Below are 24,893 nucleotides of genomic sequence, written 5' to 3' on the forward strand. Positions count from 1 at the left end.
GGCGGTTTTTCCTTCTTCTGAGGCCTTGGGGATCAATTAGTGGCCTGGGATAACTATTTACTAGTTTCTTTTTCCCTGTCTGTCTTGTTAGACATTAAGGGAGTTGGGAAGTGATGGTTTACTTATGTCTACGGCCCTACTATTTCTTCACACCAGAATAGTTTTTTTGAAGAGTTGTATAGTTTGTTCAGTCTTTGTAAACCAAGGTGGGTGGGTGGGGAGGTGATTTTAATGTTGTTCGTAATATGAGGGAGAGGTCAAGGGTCTGTAGGGTTTGGATGCAAAGATTTGATAATTTTCTTTGTTTGTGGTTTCAGAGATGTTCCCTTAAATAATGGCAATTTTACGTGGGTGGACTTGAGGGATAGAGCATACTCACACATTGATAGATCTCTCATACATATGTTTGGGAAGAATTTTTTCCAAACATTGTACAAGAGGTGCTGGTCAGACCTACCTTCGATCATAGCCCTATTTTCCTGGATTCTAATGTCAGACCCATTCCCTTTAGATTTGAGAATATGTGATTGGCTCATTCATCTTTTTGGGAAACAATTTGAGAATGGTTGAAGGAGTGTCAGGTTCAGGGATGGACTGGTTTTAGAGTGATGAAAAAGCTGACTTTCATTAAAAATAGGCTTAAGGTGTGGAACAAAGTGGTGTTTGGGAATATTGGGGATCAGAAGAATAACATTTTGAATACTTTAAAGGATTTAGACAAATTAGAGAGTGTGGTTTACTAGGAAAGGAAGAGAGGGTAAGGAGGGCTCATCTCTGTAATGAGTTGGAATTTTCTTTTGTTCAAAGAAGAAAGAAGTTGGTGCCAAAAATGTAGGGTCCTTTGGGCCTAAGGATGGAGATTGTTATACTAGATTGTTCCATAAAGTTGTTAATGGGATGAGCAGAAAGTGTTTGATTAAAGAATTGGATTTGGATTTGGATATGATGTTAAGGAATCAGTTGCAGATTGAGGAAGGAATTACAATTTTTTTTTTAAATCCTTTTATTTTGAGGATTGTGGGAACAAGCTGATGGTGGGGGGGGGGGGGGGGGGGGGGTGGTGGGGGAGCCCTTGACTAAGAACCCATTGGGGAAGAGTCAGCTAAATGGCTTGAGAGGCGGTTTGAAATGGAAGAGATAATAAGGCAGTGATGGAGATAGATAGGTATAAAGCTCCAGGTCCAGATGGTTTTACTTTGGCTTTTGTTGGGATGTTTTGAAGGATGATATAATGAGCTTTTTCAGGGAATTTCATAAAACTGGTGTAATATACTAGTATGTAAGAGCATTAATTCATCTTTTATTGCGCTCATGCCCCAAAAAAAGGAGGTCAAGGAAGGTTAGAGATCTCAGACCATTTAGTTTAGTCACTAGCATTTATAAGACTCTTACAGAAGTCTTGTCAAGGAGAATTAGGGAGGTATTGGGGGATATTATTTCATTAGCCCAGTCTTTTTTTTTTTTTAAAAGAGAGAAATTCTGGATGTGGTTCTGGTATCTAATGAAGTGGTAGAGGATGCTAAAAGAGATTTGATCAGGGATTTATTTTTAAATTAGACATTGAGAAAGCTTATCATATGGTGGTTAATTGGGGATTCCTGGATAAGGTGATAGTTAAGAAGGGCTTTGGGTTCTTATGGCATAAATGGATCAAAGGTTGCCTTAGTTCTGCCAAATTTTCTATGATTATTATTTATTGATCGTAAACCTAGGGAACGGTTTGAGATGTCCAGGGGGTTAGGACACGGGGATACGCCATCTCTGTTGTTTTCTGTAGATGGTTCAGTAGGCTGGTATCGAGTGCTTAGGATTATGGTGTGAGTAGGGGTCTGGAGGTAGGTAGGGATAAGGTGGAAGGATCTCAGTTACAATTTTCTTATGGTACTGTTAAAGCTTGATTTACATTGCTCGCTCACAACCTAAGAGCTTAAGCTTTTAGGTACAGTGGTAATCTAACATAGTATCAGAGCAGGCGACCAGGAGGCCCTGAGTTCTAATCTTGTTGCCCGTGTTTATTGTGTGGTGTTTAAAAATAATAATAATAATAATTGTAGTCCCTGTAATGGGTATTTATTGCGTATCACTCCACACACTGTTAGGCTGCATGTACGGGGGAATGTTAAATCTTGATATACATTGTTGGCTCACAATCTAAGAGCTTAAGCTTTTAGGTTAAATGGTGATCTAATAAATACAATTTTATTTTTAGAGAATAGTACTGAGAAATTTCGCAAGGTGCTCTTAAAAATTTTAGAAGATTTAAGGACTGAAAATTAACTAAAAGTGGTTTGGCTGGTATTAATTTGAGCAGTAGGGAGTTGGAGGGTTTTAGATCTCTTGGAGGGTGTGATTTGTTGTCTTGGCCTTCCTCGTGGGGAGTAATTCTTTGTCCACTTCTTGGGATCCAGTGCTTGAGAGGGTAGGGAAGAGACTAGAAGCGTGGAAGAAGGCTTATATTTCCTGTGCTTGTCTCTCCAATATTCCTATTACCTCACTCTTTTTAAATTTCCTATGAAAGTAGTTGGGAGTTTAGAGAAGCTAATGAGAGATATTTTATGGTCTGTTATTCAGGAGGATAAGAGGGATCATCATCTTGCTGGTTGGGAGGTGGTGAGGAGACCAAAATAAGAGGACAGCCTGGGCAGCAGTTGTTTGGTTTCTCGAAACATTTCTTTGATAGGAAAATGGTTACAGAGATTCTCCTTAGAGACTGATTCCTTATGGCATAAAGTAATAAAGAACAAGTATGGTATTCATAGGAATAGGGGGGTTACTAAGGGGAGTGGAATTGATTCTCATGCATGCCCTCAGAAATTTCTCTCTCAGGTTTCTGGTGTTTTCTTTCCTCTCATTCATTTTTCTGTTGGTTTTGGGGAATGGGAATAGGGTTCGCTTTTGGAAAGATATTTGGGTGGGTGAGACTTCGATGGAATACCTTGCACCTTGATTGTATAGACTTTTATCTCTGTGTGGTGCTCCTATTTCTGAATTCTACTATTCTGAAGAGGGGTCATTGGTCTTGGGAGTTGGGACTTCCATTTCTTTAGGAGTCTCAATGAGAGAGAGATAGAAGAGCTTGCTTGTTGAGCATTCTGAATTCATTCATTCCCAAAGCTACGGGGAATAGTAGACTATGGATTGGGGACTCTTCGGGTTCATTCTCTTCAAAGTCTTTTTTCATTCATCTGACCAAAACTATTATTCCCAGTCCTTTTCATCTCAATAAAATAGTGTGGAAGACGGCAGCTCCTTTCAAGATTCGAGTTTTCAGATGGACTTTGACTTTCAACAGGGTTGATACAAATGACTTGCTTCAGATTTGGAGGCCTTACAAGGCTCTTAGTCCTGACATCTGCTTGATGTGTGGCAAGGAAGGTGAGACTTAACTGTCATTTATTCCTACATTGTCAAGTGGAAGGGCACTGTGGAATAATTTGTTTTTCTGCAGTGGTAAGGATTGAGTGGCTCTGAAGACTACTTATGATTTCATCTCAGTACAGTTTTGGGGGTTGGAGTGAAGAGAAAAAAGAAAATATTTTGGTTTTGTGTTGTTTTTGCTATATTGTGGGCTCTTTGGTTTGAAAGGAATGCTAGGACATTCACAGATCAGAAGATTCCAACGCATTTGATTTGGGAGAAAGCTTCATTTTTAGCTGCATTTTGAGCTTATTCTTTTGGGGTTTTTAAGGTTGTCTCGCTGTCCAAAATCCAAAGGGATTGGAAGGCAGCATTGATATAAATACTTTATTTATTTTTTCTTTTGATTTTGCGGCAAAGCAAATTTTTTTTTCTTGTCCTGCATTAATGATGTTATATATATAGACACACACACACATACATGTATATACTCTTCTAAGATTAAAGCATTTGTTTAGTAGGTTGCTAATAATAGATTAAGAGGCTTTGAAAGGCATTGTCCCGAGAAACTGCTTCCCATCACTTCTTACACTTTGTTTACACCGGATAGATGGCATAGGTTCTTTGGTCTTTTGGCCGAAGCTGGTGGAAGATCTTTTGTCTAATTCTTTGAGAGGTTTGGGGAGTAAAGAAACTGTTTGTTCAAGGAGATGTGTGGTGTTTATGCTTTGTGGTGCACCTGGTTGGAACAGAGTTGTATTTTTAGCAAAAGGGGTTGCCTGTTCCTTTGCTTTGGTCATCTCTTTGGGCTTTCGCAGCAAGGTTGTCAGTTCTATCAAACGATTAAAAATAAAAAAAGCTTAGGAGAAGTTTTTAAGAGCAAGTCCAAACTACCAACCAAAGAAACCGGACTGCATTAAAAATCTCTGCTTTGTGCTTCGTTGATTGACTCTCCATCACAGCACCTTGAACTAACAGCTTTCTTAAGTACTCCACCAACTGTTCATGTTTGGAAGAGGTCCCTAAAACACCAGACAAGAGAAGTGGTAGGACACACATAGAAGAAATTCTCTCAGCCACAGCAGTTTTTGGTCTTAAACCTGCAATCAAGAAAAAAATCAAATAGTAAGAAATTATAAATACATTGTTCCAAACACTAAAACAGAAAGAAACATTACCTTTGATTCTTGCCTGGACAGTAGAAGGAAAAAATGTCAAGTCAGCAGTATCCCCCACTGCTACTAAGAAAACTGGAAGCATTATATGCGTCAAATAATAATCCCCAAACCCTTCAGACACAGCCAATAAATACTGCATAACAGACATCTAGGTAAGTGAAAACTGTAAGAGCGGCAAACTCATGCTTCAACCAAAAGCAATGCTTAAATAAAAATAGCTATAGGCAACATATTTCAGGCAGACAACATTACCTTTGTGATCCTGTTTCTCAGATTATCTTCCTTTTGAGGTAACAAACAGGCAAGCTGAATCAGATCAGGGAGGCAATCAGCATGCATCCATTCAAAAGCAGGCCACTGTACACCTCCCCTGGCAAGGCACCAATCGCTTTCAGAAAACATATTTATGAATGGCACTCCTAAAATGTTAAAAAGAAAATCATATTGAAAGAAATAAACTTCAATATAAAACTGGACACAGTATGAGCAAGAAAAACACAGAAAGCAGGGCTTACCCTGCATACATTTGAAGCAAAGAGACAGAAAATATCATTCCGGATGATTCTGATACAGAAGGATATGGACAAGTCTCAACTGCTTTCTGATGGACAAAAGGAAACAATTCTACCAGCATTCGTAATAAAACATCAACATTCCAGCGTTCTCGTTCACCTAAAACACGAAGATGTGACTCAACAGAACCTCCAACCCCAGAAAGAGGTGGACAGCGCTGAAATATTGATACAAATATACTAGAGATCAGGTTGTGCAATATTCGGTCATTACTGAGATCATTAACCACAAAAACACATACCTGAGCAGGACCCAAGATATGAGAAAGTAAAACACGTAAAATATGATCCATTCTGTTTCCCCAGTTTAGCACTGCAGGAACTAATTCCTTGAGAGTAGTTTCCACCACCGCTCCAGAGGGATCACAGATCAATTGAAACATCACCTCCTCAACCTATCAACAAACAGAAATGATATTGGAGAAACTTTGTTTTTATTTTTTATTTTTTAATCTTATTGCTAATTTCTTTTGAGTCTATCATATTAGGCTCCATTCCCTAGACCATGTGCCATCAACCTGTTCTAGAGCTTACATTGCATCCAATTCTGTCAAGTCAGATATCTTCTCCATGTTTGCCCCGAAGCATATTTAGTGAGGCTGACCTTGAAATATTTGTCCATATTTGGGAAGAGAGGAAGGAGCAAAGCCAGATTGTGAGCAGCAGCCTCTCGAACCACAGTTGCAGAATCCTCTATCAGCTGTTGCACAATAGACAAAATTAAAGAATCACGGATCTCAGGTCGAACAAATTCTGCAAGCTCTCCACATGATTGAGCAACAAGCAGCCTACGCTCCTCATACGTGTGATTAATCTGCAACAATTCAGAGTAATGATAACCTTGTCATTAATACAAATGGACATAATAGTCATTAGAGATCAGCCTGTGAAATCAAGATGAAATCTTACTTGTTCCCAGCACTGGGGAAGCAATTCCGTTTCTGTTCTCATCTCTCCAACATTCTTAGCAAGGCTGACGCAGGCCTGAAATAAGTTGAACAGATTTAGCATCACGAAATTCTTATATGCAGCAACTCAACATTAACGTACATCCATTATAATTCGTCTCTGTTGTTCATCTGGACGTTTAATTAAATTAAACAAAGTATGAGTCAGGGAATCCCGTGTGCCACTGTCTGGATGACGCTCGATTGCACACATCATTAGGGGAAGAAGTTCCTGTTGGCATGTAGTAATGATCAAGTAAACAACTATCCTTTCTTTGCAGTAAATACAAGAGAGGACCCAGAAATAAGAATAAATTAGTGAAAAGCAAACCTCCCGATGATTGATTAAAACATAGGGAACAATCTTAGGCAAGGCATCAGAAAGGATCTGAATGGTTTCTAAACCCTGTCAAACAAAAATTCAATCTCAGAAATTAGGTGCAATGAACTGTTATGATGGTAAGATTACTATGTTGACAAACAAGAATCATAGGAACTTGCCATCTTCTCAGAAACAGGTTCACCACCTAAATTGTTTGATTTTAAGAGTAGCCCCAGTTTTTCATTCTGGTCAACAACATTCCCACCATCATCATTGCTGTTATCATTTGAAAAACTTGTTAATGTCTCTTGTGAGATTTCCTTATTGTTGTTCTCATCCATCATTTGAGCAGTTACTGATTGAGTATCTTGAACATCTAACAATTCTGAAACCATATCAACTGGTTGAGAGAATACAGTTTTCTCTTGATGAATCTCAACAGTTTCAGTATCTGAGTGTGTATCCTCCTTGTTACAATTGATAGAGTCCACAGAATCCAAAGGAACAGAATTTTTTGCTTTTAAACTTTCAATTTCCATTTTCAGAGATTCTATTTCATCCTTATAGCATTCTAAAGATTCAGGTTGAGCATGTTCAATATCACCAAGTACCAAACGCCTTCCAGATCGAGATCCCTCAATGTGCATTTTAAGTGAAGTGATTTCAGCCCTGCAATCATTTAGTTCCTTTCTTTGGTGCTCCAAAGATTGCTTCAAATCTTGAACCTGAAAATTTTAATATCAGTATGCATATTAAGAGTTGACAATCTAATCTGAGAAACATATGGTAGTTAAAAGAACAACCAGAATCTCCCTATCCTTCAAATCTTTCTGAAGAACTTCTAATGATTTTGTTAATGCCATTATTTGACCATCAGCCAGATCTTTTCCTTTCCGCAACGATTCATTTTCATGATTAAGCCTCTCATTATCCTTTACTAATAACTCATTTTCTCGAAGCATGGCAATTTTCTCCTGCAGCATATGAAGCTTCCTCATTAATTACAGTTGAGCAGACACAGAAACATGTGTATAATATGTGCAGATAATTTTCATGATTAAACTGTACAGTTCAGTATAAGCAGAAACATTTAACTCAAAATTCACAGACAATTTGGTCAATATTTGTGAAGTTCAACATAAGCAAAAACATCCAAATCACAGATGAGTTCAATTAATATCAATAATCAGGAAGGAACCTCAATTCAGGAAGCACATTTGAAACGGTGTATGGTTGATGGAGCCTGGAAAGAGTGATACATTTTTAGTCTTGAAGGATCAGACACTAGAGCATTTGCTTGATGGTTTCTCTCTTCCATACCAAAAACACCAAGAATCCAGTCAGGTACATGTGTATGCCTTCCAACACCCCACCCAGTTCCCAATGGTAATGGCACCCCACCCAGTTTTTTTCAGAGTAGCTTTACTTTTTTGTATAGGTTTCTACTTTTTTTATTAATTGAGGAGCATTTTCATCCTCATAAATATATAGAAAAATGTAAGGGAGATCTGGGAAACCCAATTCTTCTCTGGCTAACTGTGTCCTCTACTTTGTCTCTACTTTTTAAGTGTCCCTCATCCTAATCCTTGTTCTATACGTACTTGGTTAACCAATCAGATTGCTCAGAATCAACATGGTATCAGAGTAACAAAAACATTCAAATCAAAGGGATCTGACCGTAGCTTGGTTCCTTCTCTTCCTCCTCTCTTTTCCTCTGTCAGCTATTGAGTCAGAGATCTTCTCTTAGTTTGATTGTAATTTAAGCCCCCCCTTTTCCTGCTGCTCAGTCATGGGCCTCTTGCTCTCGGTACCATGCGGAGTTGTGCCTTTTTTTGTGATGTACAAGCAGTCTCTTTCCTATCCTAGAGCTTGTGATGCGCCCCTCCTATTGTAGTTGTGGCTAATTTTTTAAGGGCTTGTAGGCCTTTATTCAAGCCTGTGCTTACTCCCAGAGTGCAGGAGCAGCAGTTCTGTAGTTGTGGCTGATGTTCATAAAGTCCCTACTCTGTTGTTGATGCTGATGACTTTGGAAAGGCTTATGTGCTCTCACTCCTGCCTGCAAATCCTTCAACAGAGCAGTAGCTACTATTTTGCTGTCATAACCGCGTGTTGAACATTCTGGAATGCTTTCTTTTCAGTGGTCATGGCCATTAATCTGTTTTCACTGTTCTGTAGTTAATTCTGTGGTCATGGCTGCCTCTTGAGATTTCAGGAGTGCTTCGTTTTCTGCCTTCGGCTCATCCCAGGTCACTGTTTGTGCTGCTGCTGGTCTTATGTGTTGTTTTCTGCTGTTGTGTGCTGCTACTAGTCTTTATCTTGTTGCAGACTTGTGCTGGTTGGTGTGGTCCATGTTTTCTGCTGGTATTCTTGCTGCATGGTAACTTTCTTGACTGGACATCATATTTTTTTGTTCTGAGCTGAATTCAGCATGTGGTTTAGCCTCAACAGAAAAAAGTTCAATTGATAGTGTCATTTTGCATATTACAGCCATAAATAGGTTGGTTCTTCCAATTATCAGCTTGAGGTTACATATTAATGCAAAAGACAAGACTAGACATTTGGTGCAGGATCTTCCATCTCGTGACTCAAAAGATTATGAGTGGATGAAGAAAAATGATACTATTCTTCTGTTGTTGTGGAGCAGTATGGAACTGAAGGTTGCAGCTAATGCAATGTTTCACCAGCCACAGCTCTGTAGAATGATCAATGATCGCCATGAAAGTATCTCCCAGGATAAGAATCACACTTATATATTTGATTAGTTAAAGTTCTTCAAGTTTAACTAAGGCAGTAGATCTATTAGTCAGTACTATGCAACTCTAAAGGGTAAGCTCCAAATAGTCATGATCAGATCCTTACTAGAGAATTCATATCTCTACATATGAAGTGTGTGCTAGAATCCAGAGGATCACCAATCACAAAACATGGAACCAGCTCCTTATCTCAAGCTTCTCATGACAGTTTAGCTACGGTTGGTGCTACCACTGGTCATGGGAAAGACATTATTGATGGTAGAGGCCTTCGTTTTAGAGACCGAAGTTCAGCAGCAGGTCGCAGAAAAAATGTAGTGTGGTGTTTGGTCAGAGGTTCTGGCTGTGGTGGTGCTCGTGTTGGCCACCATGGTGAGAAGAAAAAAACTACATTGTTGGTAACTGTTGGATCTCCATTAAAACCAGACTGGGCCAACAAGTTCTTCATCCATGGAGATTCTAAAGTTGATCCCTCCAGCACACCTGGCCCTTCTACTTTATGATTTCTTCGGAGAAATACATCATCTACTGTGTCCAACAGGTAGCAAAGGATTAAACTCGTCACCACAACAACCTAACAAAAAAACAAGACTTCCTAGATGAAGACAGTATGTCAAACCAAGAATCTCATGGACGCTTGAATGTAAAGTTATCCAGGGAAAATTGACCTGATTTTAAAGGCCCGCATCAGGTACAGGAAGTTGGTTGAAAAACTTATTTATTTGACAGTCACTAGACCAAACATGCCCGTTCCTTGGTTGGGGGTCAGTTAATTTATGGAGAATCCCATGATGGGATGCTGTGCGTAGGATCCTTCGGCACCATGCAACCTCTCTTAGTAAAGGTTCAGTGCTGAGGTGTGAGGAGCTTTGATGTCATGGGTAGTTTGATGTCAACTGGGCTAGTGTAGTTGAAGATCAGAGGTCTATTACCAGGTACTGTATGTCTATCGGTGGTAATCTTGCTACCCAGCAAAGTAAGAAAAAAACTAGAGTTGCAGACCAATTGTAAAGCAGAATACAAAATTATGGCCTACACTGTCAATAAATTAAAATGGCAATGGCTAAAGCCTCTTCTATCAAATATGGAATTTCAAGTAACAAAGCTGGATGTGTTTTTTAATAAATATACATGGCAAGTAAACCTATGTTTCATGAGAAGCCTAAGCATATTGAAGTCAATTGTTAACTTGTAAGAAATGTTGTAATGAAAAAATTGTAGCTACTCCAGCATGATGTCCTAACCATCAAGGAGATTTATTCACCAAGCCCATGTTTGGACCTGCTTTCAGCTGCCTGTACAAAGCTGGGGTTGGGTGATATCACATACCTTCCTCCCCCCCTCCCCCTTTTTGCCCTCAATTAGTCATAGTTTTTAGCATAGGGTTATATTTGTTTCATTAGTTCAGGGGCGCATTTTTGTTCTCAAAAATACATATTTAATAGTGCTGATCTGGGAGATCAAATTCTCTTCTGCCCACTCTATTCTCTCCTTTTTCTCTTTTTCCCAACTCCTCTAAGACATTCTAACACAAAGCAATTTTCTATGTGACTGATTGCCAATAGCTCAAGCCATAGAAAACAAATGCATCTAGTAAAACAATGTTTGTGCTGGCTAAAACATTGAAATGAAACCCAAAAAAAATACACTAGTGAATTGAGTTCAAGCAATTCATGTATCATGTGGATGGGATATGCAACAATCCTATTAACAGCATTGCTTAATTTTAAACGTCGCCAATATGCAAACATAAATAACACATCATCTTCACTTACGAAAAATGAAAAAAGTTAGCAGCTTATTTGTTTCAAGTTCATGGACAAAGAATCTGCATATGAACAGCAAGAAGTAGAAAGTTAAACAAGGACAACACTGCTCTTTCAAATTACCCTAAATGACAGGACGCAACCACAAAAGGCACCAACGTTGTGACTCTTGGTTAGAGCATATATCAGAAATCTCTAAAAGAATGAGAAGGGCACTGACAAGGCACAAAAATCACTAACTTGGCAACACTTGGTTAAAGCATATAATATCAGAAAACTCTCAAATGGTATGTGGAGAGCAGTAACCTTTCTCAACACGAGTTTCAGGAAGTACCTCAGCAGCCTCTTCAGTTGATGAGAGATATTGATAATAATAATGGCGTAAAGCATCTTGTACACATGCAGGTGTTTTCGGCCAAACATCTAAATTTTGGTTGGTAACCTGCAATGAAGATACTGACAGCTGAGAGTCTAGTCTCATTTTATACAAAAAAAAAAATTTCCTGCAGGTTCCCCCTCATTCTATTTATTTCATACAATGTTTTAAACAGCAAAGACAAAAGGCAAGGTGTTTTAACCTTCAAGAGGCAAGGCATTAGCCTCGAGTCATTGAGGCGTAAACCTTTTCAGAATTTTATTTTTTAGATTAAAATATGTAAATAAATTGCATATATTTTTAAAAATAAAGAAAATTACAAATAAAATGTTAAAAAGCATAAATATAATTTGCAAATTTTTTGTCAGCTATTCAAGAAATGCTTACTTGAATTGATTTAGTAAATCATGCCAAGAGATACCTATAACATTACAAAGTTCAAATTATTTTCAAGATCTGAGATTCAACCCTCAATCATTTTGGAAAGCTTGAGGTTCAAGAGTTTTACAAATCAATTCATATTACAACATTCCTTTTATATGAACATGTACTTAAATTTTTCTAGCCAAACCTAACTTGAGATTCATACATCCAAAATGCATAAGCCTCAACTAAAAAAGCGCAAAAGGTGTGCTAGGTACAAAACATAAGCATCAGTGTCTAATGCATTGGCTTTTTTGGGATTTGGCATTTTTGATTGAGCCTCGATGTGTTTTATGCATGTCATGTATTAAAGCAAGCGTCAATTGAGGCTTTTAAAACATTGATTTCATACATGCTTGGACTTTATTGTGACTGCAATATAAAGATGTCCCTATTCTAGATCGGAAATGCATTTAATAAGAACAAACTAAATCAAATGTATTATTTGAAAAAAAAAAAAGGCATCAACCCAAAAGAAATCACTTCTGCAGGTTTTTGGATTCTGAAATGACCTTGATGAGTACCCAAATGCATATAAATATCATGATATAGAATTAACTTTGTCACTAAAAATACTTACTCAGCATTACAATACCTTTTATCCTTGAATAGTGTTCATAATTCTTGTTTGTTATTCTCATGTTTCCTACTGCCTTTTAATATGTATCCCATTTTTGCATCAACCTAGCATTACAATACTTTTTATCTTTGAATAACGTTTATAATTCTTGTTTGTTATTCTCATTTTACAGATTGTCTTTTAATATGTATCCCATTTTTGCATCAAAATTAAATTTTTTATTAGGTCTGTAACTCTCTGCTAGGTTGTGTAATAAAACTATGGCTTTGCCCTAGATTGTGGAATTGACAAATGTTGCATGTGCAAAATTTTAAGTTAATTAATAAAATATATTACGATAACATTCTTGAACTGGCAGTGTGCATGGGGATTGGCCACAAAGACATGTGGAGGTGTCACAAGCCAAGCTTGCTCAAGACGTTACGCTTGCCTGCAACTGCTTGTCTTGTACACATTGGGTGGGTAACCATCATCATGTTAATACTAGTGTTGGTTTAATGATTTGGATAGAGTACCTCAGTGAAAAAGAGGAGTATGATTGATGCTTCCTTGTGCCAGAGTGAAATTAGAATAAGAGAGTGAGTGTTCATCAATCACTGTATAAATCACTAGTTTTTATCAACATGATTAGGCTGCTTGCCTCCCTCGCTAAACACAACGAAATGAATTGCATTGCTTCACAATTTAAAGCTTGACTCATGTTTACTTTTACGCTTGCTTACTGCTTAAGCATAATTAGCGGCACAAGTTGAGACCATTAACCATGGGGGTGGCCCAACTCATGGAACATGTTGATGTATTGGAGAGATCCCAAAGACAACAACATGGCTCCTCAATGAACTGTTGGAAGATATTCTATGGGATGGTGGAAGCTTATGTGAGCTTACTACCAAGATGAACCTAATTTGTGCCCTTCAGAATGCCAATCCTAAGTAGAATGTGACAAAACAAAGGTACCAAAATCAAGGGCATTTGGTGGTGCTTGCGATGCTAAAAAGTTAGAGAACTTATTCAACATGGAACAGTACTTTCATAAGGTTGGGGCTGAGCCAAGGATGCAAAAGAATCCGTAACTATCATGCACTTGAGTGGGGATGCCACGCCGTGGTGGCATACCAAGTACAATGATTGATGAGATTCAGAAAAGTTGGTGACTTTGTGTATAATTGATACTTGGGCAATCATAAAGAGAGATCTCAAGGTCCAATTCTTTCTTGAGACTGTTGACTACAACGCCTAGCGCAAAATCTTAAGCACACTCGGACAATACGAGAATATGTTAAATAGTTCTCTACTTTAATGTTGAATATCCAAGACATGCCAAATGGGAAAGCTATGGGATCAGATAACATCCCAATTGAAGTTTGGAAATGCTTGGGTGATAACAGAATTATATGGTTAACTAATTTATTTAATACAATTGTAAAAACTAAGAAAATGTCAGATGAATGGAGGAAAAGTACTTTAATACCTATATACAAAAATAAAGGAGATATTCAAAATTGTAATAACTATCGTGGAATTAAACTTATGAGTCATACGATGAAACTATGGGAAAGAGTAGTTGAACAAAGATTAAGGTTAGAAACGAAGATCTCAAAAAATCAATTTGGTTTTATGCCTGGGAGATCTACCACAGAAGCTATTTATCTTTTAAGAAGATTAATGGAAAAGTTTAGGGAAAAGAAGAGGGACTTGCATATGATATTTATTGACCTTGAGAAAGCATATGATAGGATACCTAGGAAAGTTCTATGGTGGGTTTTAGAAAAAAAAAAAGGTGTATGTTGTAGGTATACCGATGTCATTAAGGATATGTACGATGGAGTAATGACTAGTGTAAAGACTATAGATGGAGAAACTAGAGAATTTCCAATTACCATAGGTGTACATCAAGGATCTGCTTTGAGTCCTTATCTTTTTGCTTTAGTGATGGACCAATTGACTAAGAGTATTCAAAAGGAGGTTCCATGGTGTATGTTGTTTGCAGATGATATTGTATTAATTGACAAAACTAGGGATGGAGTAGAGGCTGAGTTAGAATTATGGAGAGAAGCTTTGGAATCTAGAGGCTTTAAGATAAGTAGAAATAAAACAGAATATATGAAATGTAATTTTAGTAATGATAGGAGGAATATTGGAGACAAAGTTAAACTTGATGATGAAGAAATAAATAGCACTTGTAGATTTCGATACCTTGGATCTATCATGCAAGCTGAAGGAGAAATTGAAGATGATGTAATGCATAGAGTTAAAGCAGGTTGGGTAAAATGGAGAAGTTCTTCAAGTATTCTATGTGATCGTAGAATACCCTTAAAATTGAAAGGGAAGTTTTATAGGAAAGCTATAAGACCAGCTATGCAATATGGATCAGAATGTTGGGCGACGAAGAAACATAATATCCAAAAAGTAAAAGTTGCCGAGATGAGGATGCTTAGATGGATGAGTGGTATAACATTGAAAGATAAATTAAGGAATGAAAATATTCGTGGTAAGTTAGGTGTAGCTCCTATAGAAGATAAGATAAGGGAAGGACGACTCAGATGATATGGACACTTGCAACGTAGGCCTTATAGTGCACCTGTGAGGAAGAGTGAGTTAGTTACTGTGGGGGGTAGTAGAAGGGGTAGGGGCAGACCTAAAATAACTTGGGAGGAGATAGTGAGTAAGGATTTAATATCTTTGAATCTATCAAAAGAAATGGTCCATGATCGCATAAATTGGCGGAAAAGGATTCATATAGCCGACCCCACTTAGTGGGACTAAGGCTTGGTTTTGTTGTTGTTGTTGTTGTATCCAAGACATGCCCTAGAAAGACAAGTTGATCTATTTCTTTGAAGGTTTGGAGCTCTGGGGAGGGGTTGAAATTCATCAACAAAGAGTTCAGTATTTGCCTATTGCACAAGAGAGTGACTCATCGAATGGAAACAGCACAAAGTCATGAAAGGCAAACCCAACAATGGAGGGTATCAACACCAAGGCACTAACCTCAAATGAAGCAACCTAGTCTCAAGCCTTCAACAGGTGGTAGAACAAGATTGTGTGTTTCTTATGCCAAGGCCCTTATAGAGTTGCTCCCTAAGAAATCATCGCTCAACGCCTTGCAAACTTCCATTGCATAGGGGTCACAAGGACAAGATAAGAATGAGGAAGAAAACCCGAGGATGGGTGCAATGTGGTTACTCAATGCACTGGAGAGGCAAAAGAATTGTTGCCCAAGCTAAAGGGTTAATGTTTGTGGATCTACAGATCAATAGGAAGAGCACTCATGCTAGAGTGGATATGGGGGTACCCATAACTTTATCTCTCAAGGCAAAGCACAAGACTCAACTTGAAGCTAGATAAGGACTTAGAACAATTGAAAATGATGAACTCAGGACAAATTACAGTGGGAGTAACTGAGAAATTGATTGTGAAGCTTCATCAATGAGCGAGACATGTGAATATCATGGTCGTTCCGATTAATGATTTCTAAGTTGAAAGTTAAGGTGTAGTCCCAAGAGGGGGGGTGAATTAGGTAATCAAATTTTCTTTTAATTCTTTTTACAAATCCACAACCTTTTATTAATTTAGCGATCACACAAGATTTATCTAACTTCTAATACTTAGTTAACTCAATCACAACTTAGATATCAACACAATCCAATTATTCACAGCAATAGTAATCAAACAAACATTAAACCAATCAACCACAATATTCTCATTTAAATATGAGACGTAGCACTTTTGCAATTTTCAGCTTCAGCAAGAACTCAAGGTAGAGTTTGTTTGTAGCCCTGTGAATTTGATTCAAGCCCTGTTAAGAATGAAATTTGTTTGCTTTCTTTTAACTAAGATTTCCGCAAACGATCAACGTACTTCCTTTAAGGTTTCCGCAAAGATCAACGTACTTTCTTAAGTCAAAAGTCTTCTCAATCTCGGTTTTGGCTTCCTGCACTTTGAATATACTCCACACAATTTATATATGCAAAAAATAAAGAGAAAGGTTAAGAGTGAGACTGAGATTTTTACAAGGTTCGGCTTATCCTCAGCCTACCTCCTCGCCTTAAGCCAATACCACCTAAGGTTTCCACTATATCGCTCCTTTCCGGGCAAAACAAACCGTTACAAGCCTCCTTAAGGGTAGAGCCCCCTCTCCAAGCGATACCCCACGCTTGGTCCAACGATCCAGACAATCTTGAACCGTCAAAATCTACAAGAAGAAGAACAAATATGTGTGTACAAAGATTGCTCTCAGATAAAGCTGGTTAGTACAATTTCAAACACTAATATACTTCAATCATAATATCAAAAGAATGAAGTATGAAGCTCAAGAATTATATCACTGGTATTCTTCTCTTGATAAGATTCAAGAACTCAGAACTTTTGCTCAGAGAAGAAGTTAGAATCTCAGAATATCTCAGTAAATTTGTAGTAAGTAAGTTAGCTTTGAGAGCAAGAGCTTTGAGAGATGATTTTTAATTCTTGGTATTATTTGATTTCATAAACCATGTATTTATAGGCTTAGTAAGAGTCAAATTCGTGCTGCCCAAGATTACTTGGAGTGTCCCCCAAGTTTTTAGAAAGATTGGGGCGCAAGTAATTTGAATTTGAAATCAAAATATTTTAAAAAATATGGTTGTTGCCGAAGTTCAGTCGCCTGAGTCTTCATCCCACTATTTTATTTTTTTTGTTGAAAATAGGGTCAGGCGCCTGAGGTCAACTTCAGTCGCCTGCGGTTACACTGTCTCTTCAGAATTCTTTCAGGAAAAATCTTCAGGCACCTGTACTTAATCTTCAGTCGCCTAAGAAAATTCTTCAGGTGCCTGATCTTTCATTCCAATCGCCTGGACAGACAAAAAAAACTGTTTTTTGTTTTTCAAAACTCTTGACTTTCTTGCTTTCTTACATCTAACATATGTTTTCCGAGGTTTTTAAAATAAGGTCTCTAAGTCCATTTTATCCCCTAATGAGCTTCATTTCATTCAAAATGATATTTTGAGTTGAAGTACTTACATGAAGCTTCCTAAAACTAAAAAACTCTTTTGATCTTTGAAGTCTTCATGAATCGCCTTTCTTTTTTCTTGAATTTGATAATTCTATGAGCTGTATTTGCTTTAACTATCTTGAGTCTCCTTGAGCTTCCATTTGATCACTTCACAGTATGTCTTGAAGCACTTGGAGATCTTTTAATATTCCTTTTTGATCTCTTTGAACTTCTTACTTTAGAGTTCCTGAAATATCATCACTTGAACACCAACTTGTTAAACCATCCTTTATTTGTTACCATCAAAACAAGATATGAAAGCCCTGTTAGGACAACATAAGTGATACTTGGAATTATAACGGGAGACTGGGTAGTCCCAATGTCGTTTGTTTCCCTCTAGCTGATGGATAATCACCCTTACATGGTTCAAGCTATAGAGAAGAAAGGGACGAAAAGAAATTCCTCTCCAGCATGCAACTCAAGAGGATTAAGAGTGGTGAACCAATTTATATCACCTTGTTAGTGGTGGATGAAGGCATAAGGCAAGCTAATGCCTACTGCATCCAACATCTATTTAAGTATTAAGTTATGATACTAGATAAGCTACCACACAACTTGCCTTCACAACAAGGTGTAAAACATGAGATTCAGTTGCTACTAGCTGTGAAGCCCCAACTAAAGCGCCATATCAAATTGCGCCTTCAAAGTTAACAGAATTATGGAAGCAACCTCATGAGTTTATAGGAAGCTTATTACATACAAACTTCCAAAATATCATTTGGAGCACCAATGTTGTTTTAGAGGAAACATGACAAAAGCACACAGATTTGAGTGGATTACCATGCACTCAACAAACTAACAGCGCACAACAAGTATGTTTCAAAAGAAACATGATGGGAGCATGTAGATTCATGTAGGTTATCATCCATTCAGCAAAGTGATCGACACAACAAGTATCTCATCCCACTCATTGTTGATTTGTGTGATTAGCTAAATCATGCCAAGTACTTTACCAAACTTGACTTGTGGACAGACTACTATCGAATATAACAGAAGGTGATAATCCAAAGGCAATGCAATACGAGGCTTATGATTTCTTGGTGATGCCTTTTGGGTTAAAAAATGATCAGCGAATTTCTATATGCTGATGAATTTTCATGACTACTGAAACAAGTTTGAATAGTGATGCCTTGACAACATAGTTGTCTATGGTAATTATTTTTTGGATTTAAAAAAAGATATACTAAAAGAGAGAGAATAAAACTTGGTTGAAGGTACGCAAAAAAGAAAACAAAAAATGAAAGCAAAAAGCAAATTAAAAAATAAAATAAAAATAAAGATAAAAAAACAAACTAAAATTAACCAAGAAACCCCCTCTTTAAGCTCTTCCCATCATACTTCGCAGAGCACTTCAATTTTACTAATTCCCTCTCACCCTTGTTCACTTTAGATTTACCACACCATCAAGAAAAACTTCAATTCCTCCACAACCATACAATTGAAGCCCTAATTTATCAAACAAAATTTCAGCATGAAGATCCAACTTAGAAATCTCTTGAATTAGGGTGGGCAATATTCCATCATTACCCATTTTCTCTTTAATCATACCATCATTTCAAAAACACTAATCCCCTCCAATACTTCCATTGGAAGCAATGGCGCATAAGCCAAAACCCAGAGAAAATCAGCCGAAGAGTTAGAAATATACCATGCTGATCCTAAATCTCGTCCAAAAGTAAATCCCCATGACATTCAAAATCACTAAGGCCTTACCTATCATCTTCCAAAACATCTCCCCCCCCCCCCCAACTTCTTTCTTTCCTTGCAGATGCTAGCCTTCTCATCAATTGACTCATCCACTATACTTCGAACCCATTTTGCATCTCTTTTAATAGCTTCTTTTTTTCTTTTTCTTTTTTCTCATTGAAAGAATTCGATTTCCTTCAAAATGTTTCCTCATTGCACTTCATTTCGGCAAGTATATACCATTTGACTCCTAAAGTTAACAAAATGACTTCCTTACCAAAAGTATTTCCCTCCAAACCAGCAATAATACCTTGAATTTCATCCTCACAAAAATTATATTTCTTAATGGAGCCTTCCCCTCTTTCATCCCTAGCATACAGCCCACTAACGATCCTCTCCTTTTCTGAAGAAAATACTCCCTCTTATAAACATCATGAATTTTTTAGAAACTAATAGTTCTAAATTTGACTATTTCCCTCAAATATTCCCAAAGCTGCTGCTTCTATTCTCTTGGCCACCATGAATGTCCCTCGAAGATAAGCAATGCACCATTGAGTTAACTTCTCTCTTCTGCTAGAGGCTTGATCAAATCCATGGTCTTAAATTTCCATGAAATTGTCAAAATTTCCGGTTTCCCTCGCCCTCGAAATCGAAATGGCAGTTGATTTCTATCTTGCATAATTTCCGTCTAAATCTCAACAAATGGTCTAAAATTTATCGAAATCTCAAAATTTTAGCAAAATTTGTCGAAATTTTAACTATGCAATGAAATTTCCTCTGGATTCAAATGAGAGATTTAGGGGTGAAGTGAAATTTCTCTCTTTATTTATTTTATTCATTTTTATTGAAACAAAAGATTATTACAGGTGCTTTTGAAATTATATGAAAAAATAAACTTACAACAACATTTACATTCATGTCTAAATTATCATCATTTGTATAATAAATAATATTTAATGATTATGAATTTCATTTGTATTAATTGTATATGTTTAATGCACATTGTCTTACAAATACGTTTGATACACATACTATATTACAGCTTTTCCACCTCATACACAACATAGATGCATTTAACTTGTAATATATTAGTCCTAAAACATACATGATTACGTATGTTAACCATTTCTAAAGTTTCACAAAAAATTCCATGCTTTACTATTGATTTCTGTAATTTTTTATAATCGAAATCGAAATTGACATTGAAATTGAAATTTCCGTTGAAATTTTTGTACTTTTGGAGCTTCAAAATTTGAGTCAAAATCGAAATTTAAGACCTTGATCAAATCCTACCACCTCTTGGGCTTTTAAAGAATGAGTATGGGCTTTGTTCATAAGGGGAGACTAAGAAACAATCAAGATAAGTTGGACTTTAAGAATAGGATTTTAGGACTGCCTATTAAGATGGCCAAGACAAGGAATAACTGAAGGTTTCTCCTTTTCGTTAAACAAACCCAGATTATTTCTTCAATCTAATCATGGGCCTGTTCACCCAGCAGTGATTTATGAGGCCCAATTTTTATATAAAATTCAGTCCGGGTCTAAACATATCATCAAAGACCCCTTCAATGCCTCATCTTCCACAAAAGAAACCCTAGCCGCTCTAAAACCATCATCTCCCCATCCAAAATCCTTGCCCTCTTCCACTTCGACTAGTCGTCATTCACTCCCTACGAGGAAGGCCAAAGGACTTGCTCTTGCATCTTCCTCCAGCAACAACCACAAACCTACTTAGAATTTGTAGATGCACCATCCTCCAACAAGTTGTTTAGATGATCTCCTACAACTTCATTTCTTCCTGAAACCACTCGACTCCAAGAACAATTATCACTAATCTTATTGTTACTTTTACTATCAATGTCAAGAAGAAGATATCTCACCATTGCACTAAATTCATCCCCAAACTGAAGCCAATCATCGCCTTTGTAACCTTGAGGAACAAAGATAAAAAGCCCCTTACCTCTTCAGCCATGCCTTGGCTCTAAAAACTTTCCTACCCTTGTCACACGAATCGCCATACTAGTCATACAGCTCAGCTGAAAGCTTCAAAAACCCTTACCCAAACTTCCAAGATGTGCTGAAAACCCATCAAAGGACCAATTTTCCGCAATTGACGAAAACCTCACTCGCCAATTTTTTGCATACCTATTTTTCTCAAGAACAACCAAAGCATACTTAATCCAATCTCAAATCGCTGATCTTCCTTCGATCCAAATTTAACCCCCTACAATCATGAACATACACCACATAAGATACAGAAAGAGTGAAACGAGATATAAGGTAGGCTTCATGAGAGAAATAAAGAGAGGTCATCGCGAGAGTTGAATTTCCCATCTAAATTGCTTAGAAAGATTTTGAAATTAGCATATATATAGTCTACTTTGATTGCTTGACAACGATAAATGCTTTTTTACTACAACCAAATATTATTTATACTAGACCACTTTTTTGTTAGTGACCAAGACTCTAGATTCACAAGCAACTTCTGGACAAGACTTTTCAGAATCCTCAATTCACAGCTTGACATCTCTTCAAGCTACCACCCGCAAACAGATGGACAAATGAGAGATTCAATGGGCTATAGGAGGAATACTTGCACCATTTTGTCACCGGCAATCAAAATAGTTGGGTGCAACTACTCAGCATGGCTTAGGCTTGTTTCAACACCCAAAGGGGCTAAACAACCAACAAAATTCCTTTTGAACTTGTTATAGCCTAGCAGTCACTATGAACCAATGGAAAAGCCTTATACAAGAAAGACCAAAAGAGTCCAAGAGCATACATCTTCACCAAAGAATGGGAGACATAATGCAGAGATCACCCAAGCTTACTAAAGAAAGTTTCCAAGTAGATAAAGAAGTGGGCAGATCAGGAGAGTAGATTGTTGCACTTCAACATAGGTGACTTAGCACTTGTTAAGCTCCATCCTGAACAAATCAAGTCACTACAGGGTCAAGTTAGGAGAGTACTTCGAAAATATGAAGGAACAGTCCCCATCTTGGCTAAAGTCGAAAAAGCGGCTTACAAGGTTGATCCTCTTAATTGGATGAAAGTGTATTCTATGTTTCACGTCAACTACCTCAAGCCATTCAATGTCGATATTGAATATCCAACCAAAAGTCAGTAAACCAAAGCACCATTCAAGACAGCACAACCTAATAGAAGAGAAGTTGAAATCTCCTCATAGACAGAGAGTTTACATCATCAAGGAAGACGTGGCACAAGTTCTTAGCGAATGGAAAGGCTTTGGAGATGAAGAAATCAGCTGGATATAAAGTGAAAGACTTGCAACCATTCATGAACAAAGCTAAAGAGTACCTAGCGTCAAAGTCTACAAGGTCATCGACTGAATAAGTGGAGGAGAATGCCACGAGTCAAGCTTGTTTAGGGCATTATGTTTACATTTGACCACTTGTCTTGTGTGCATGGGACAAGCTACCATTATGTAATAGTAGTAGAGGTTTTATTAATTGAGTGAGTCACCTTATTGTAAAACAAGAGTATGACTCCTCAGACATTTTGATGTTTCCTAATGCTAGAGCTAAAATAGCATATAAAGCTCGATAGAGGAGGGAGATTGTCCATTAGTCTTGTAAAACTCACAAGCATTTTGTAAATGTGTTTAGCCTACTTGCCTCCCTCGCTAAACACACATTTCCCATAGAGGTATTGTTAATGAATTATGTTACTTCAATGTTTACCATGTGTTTTTCGTTTTGTTTCATGAATTGCTTACTGCTCCCGCTTACTTTTCAGTCAGCTGTTGTGAATGTTTTCTTGTGGTAAACTGCGGTATACTTTGGCTAACTAATTAAACAAGAGTTTTTTAGCTAGTGCCGCGCAGCCCATCACAAGGTGTGAAGTGTTCAACCCATGACATGATATGATCACGATTTAAAACCATGTAAAGAACTTTCACCCAAATGAACAAACAGACACTCATTCCAATCATGAGAATAGAAACGCAAACATGGCTGGATCTTGAATGAAAACATGCAGAATTCATCTGTTCAATACATATTGTTCTGGATGTCAAGCACCTGCAGGAACAAACGGGCACTCAATTCATTCATGAGTACAGGCACAAGAACAGGGCCGGATATTTATGGAATTCATCTATTGAATAGATCCTGTTCTTATGAAAACAGAGACAGGTCAACCACTCAGTCCCTCTTTCTTCTCAGATGCAAATGACATAGGGATATCATTTAACTTTAAATTCAAGGGAAATGTAGAATCTGAAACAAATGATGGGGACCCATTTTCGAGAAAAGGTGAATGTAATGGGAAATTTGAATTGAAGTAGCAGTTGAAACCCTTTAAGCTGCCTTCGCCAATAGAACCATTGGTAGCAAGGAGAAGAAAAAGAGGGAACAATATGTTTTGAAGAGGCTGAATTTTTTAGGCGGGTATATGAGAGGCAAAACTTCACGCCATTTATTTGCTGAGTGGGCTGCCAGTCAACAAAATCCCCAAATCTCCCCTCTTACATGGCAATTTAGGACCAGGACCACATTGCACTGAGTCACAAAGTTCTGAAACCAGAGCAACAAATTAAACTGCTGGGACATACGTGCAACCAGGCCTATGGCCAGGAAAAAAGGTGCAATTAACCCTCATTTTATACGCATTAGATGCAACACTATTACAAAGGTATTTAAGGGCATAAATGATATTAAATGTATCAAAACTAACAAGTCTACACCAAAATGATCCAGACGGGGGTAGGAAACCTCCATCCTAGGTCTCAATTTGGATACCTCCTTTATCCCTAGGGTTGGGTTTAGGTGAGCTTTCAACACAGTTAAATGAGCTTTAATCCTACTAGTGCAAAAAGAAACCACACATATTTATGTGCTCAAGGGACAAAAAAGATTGAAAGTGAAAGGAAATGAGATAACCAAGCATTCACAGCCCCAAACATAACAGACCTCTTCATAGAATGTCATTGCAGTTAGCCGATATCCAGCTAAGAGCAAATATTCCTTCACAGCACAGTTAAGATCACAACGCTCACTGTCCTTCAAAGGGCCTAAATCAGAGAATGAAGAATCAGCCTTTTTCCGTTGAAATTTGGATCCATGGTTTATGGAAACATCTACATTTGACCCTGAAAAATGCATTTAACATATAAATTAACTCGAAAAATATAGCAAAGGTTAGCAGTTGTCTTCAAAAACTCCAAAAGAGGAAAAGAAACAGTATTTTATAATGCATCACTGTTTGAATAATAGCATTGCTGATTTCAGAGAGAACAAATGTTAGTGAGAAGAGAACAAGTGTGGGTGCCATTTAAAGTGTGGATATGGACTCAATAAAATGCATCAGATAAAAGAATTACTAACTAAGGATGCAGACACATTTCACAATGTCTAGATGTCCACAAGAAGAAGGCAAAAAAAATAAGTGTATCCATATAAGTTAAAAGCTCTCACACCGCACACAAACCAAAAAAGAATGAAATACACACATATTAAAATAATAAAACAATGAAAAGAAAAACAAAGAAATAAAGCATTGTGAGCATCTCACAAGATGAAAATACAAATCACACAAAAAGCAGACCGTATATTGAAGTCAAGTGATCTTGAAAAATATACCATCCAATTCATCCTGAGAAGATTCAGTTTTCTTCTGCAATTCAGTCCTTAATTTCAGAACATCCTCTTGGGCTAAACGAAGCTCATACTCTGTGATTGCCATTTTTTCTTCTATTGATTCTTTCTCCTCTAGCAAACTCTGAGGGTCCGCAACTGGTTTCCATGAATGAAAAGGAAGTCATATTAATATTTACAACAGGATACTTAGCATGGGCTGGGAAAAAAAAAAAAAAAAAAGGAACAGCTGGCAATTTGCATTTTGCAGAGCAAGTTCAGAGCAACAAATTCACTAAGCAAAAGAAGGAAAAGA

The 24,893-nt window shown here is 37.4% G+C and overlaps 1 protein-coding gene across 1 annotated transcript in view; it reads right to left on the reverse strand.

Annotated features, from left to right (window-relative positions):
• The window catches only part of LOC131143450 (uncharacterized), a 47,698-nt gene that overhangs the window by 14,671 nt on the left and 8,134 nt on the right, over window positions 1-24,893 (reverse strand). Inside the window, exons 2-14 of the mRNA XM_058091753.1 lie at window positions 24,584-24,736; window positions 23,915-24,093; window positions 11,227-11,334; window positions 7,180-7,350; window positions 6,556-7,101; window positions 6,386-6,460; window positions 6,158-6,286; window positions 6,017-6,091; window positions 5,712-5,921; window positions 5,350-5,502; window positions 5,051-5,265; window positions 4,788-4,905; window positions 4,256-4,668 (exon numbers count right to left, since the gene is read on the reverse strand). Of these exons, the coding sequence (XP_057947736.1) occupies window positions 4,256-4,668; window positions 4,788-4,905; window positions 5,051-5,265; window positions 5,350-5,502; window positions 5,712-5,921; window positions 6,017-6,091; window positions 6,158-6,286; window positions 6,386-6,460; window positions 6,556-7,101; window positions 7,180-7,350; window positions 11,227-11,334; window positions 23,915-24,093; window positions 24,584-24,736 (2,545 nt within the window). The remainder of the gene's footprint in view (window positions 1-4,255; window positions 4,669-4,787; window positions 4,906-5,050; window positions 5,266-5,349; window positions 5,503-5,711; window positions 5,922-6,016; window positions 6,092-6,157; window positions 6,287-6,385; window positions 6,461-6,555; window positions 7,102-7,179; window positions 7,351-11,226; window positions 11,335-23,914; window positions 24,094-24,583; window positions 24,737-24,893) is intronic.

This window comes from Malania oleifera, chromosome 1 (assembly GCF_029873635.1).
Source record: "Malania oleifera isolate guangnan ecotype guangnan chromosome 1, ASM2987363v1, whole genome shotgun sequence".
NCBI lineage: Eukaryota > Viridiplantae > Streptophyta > Magnoliopsida > Santalales > Ximeniaceae > Malania > Malania oleifera.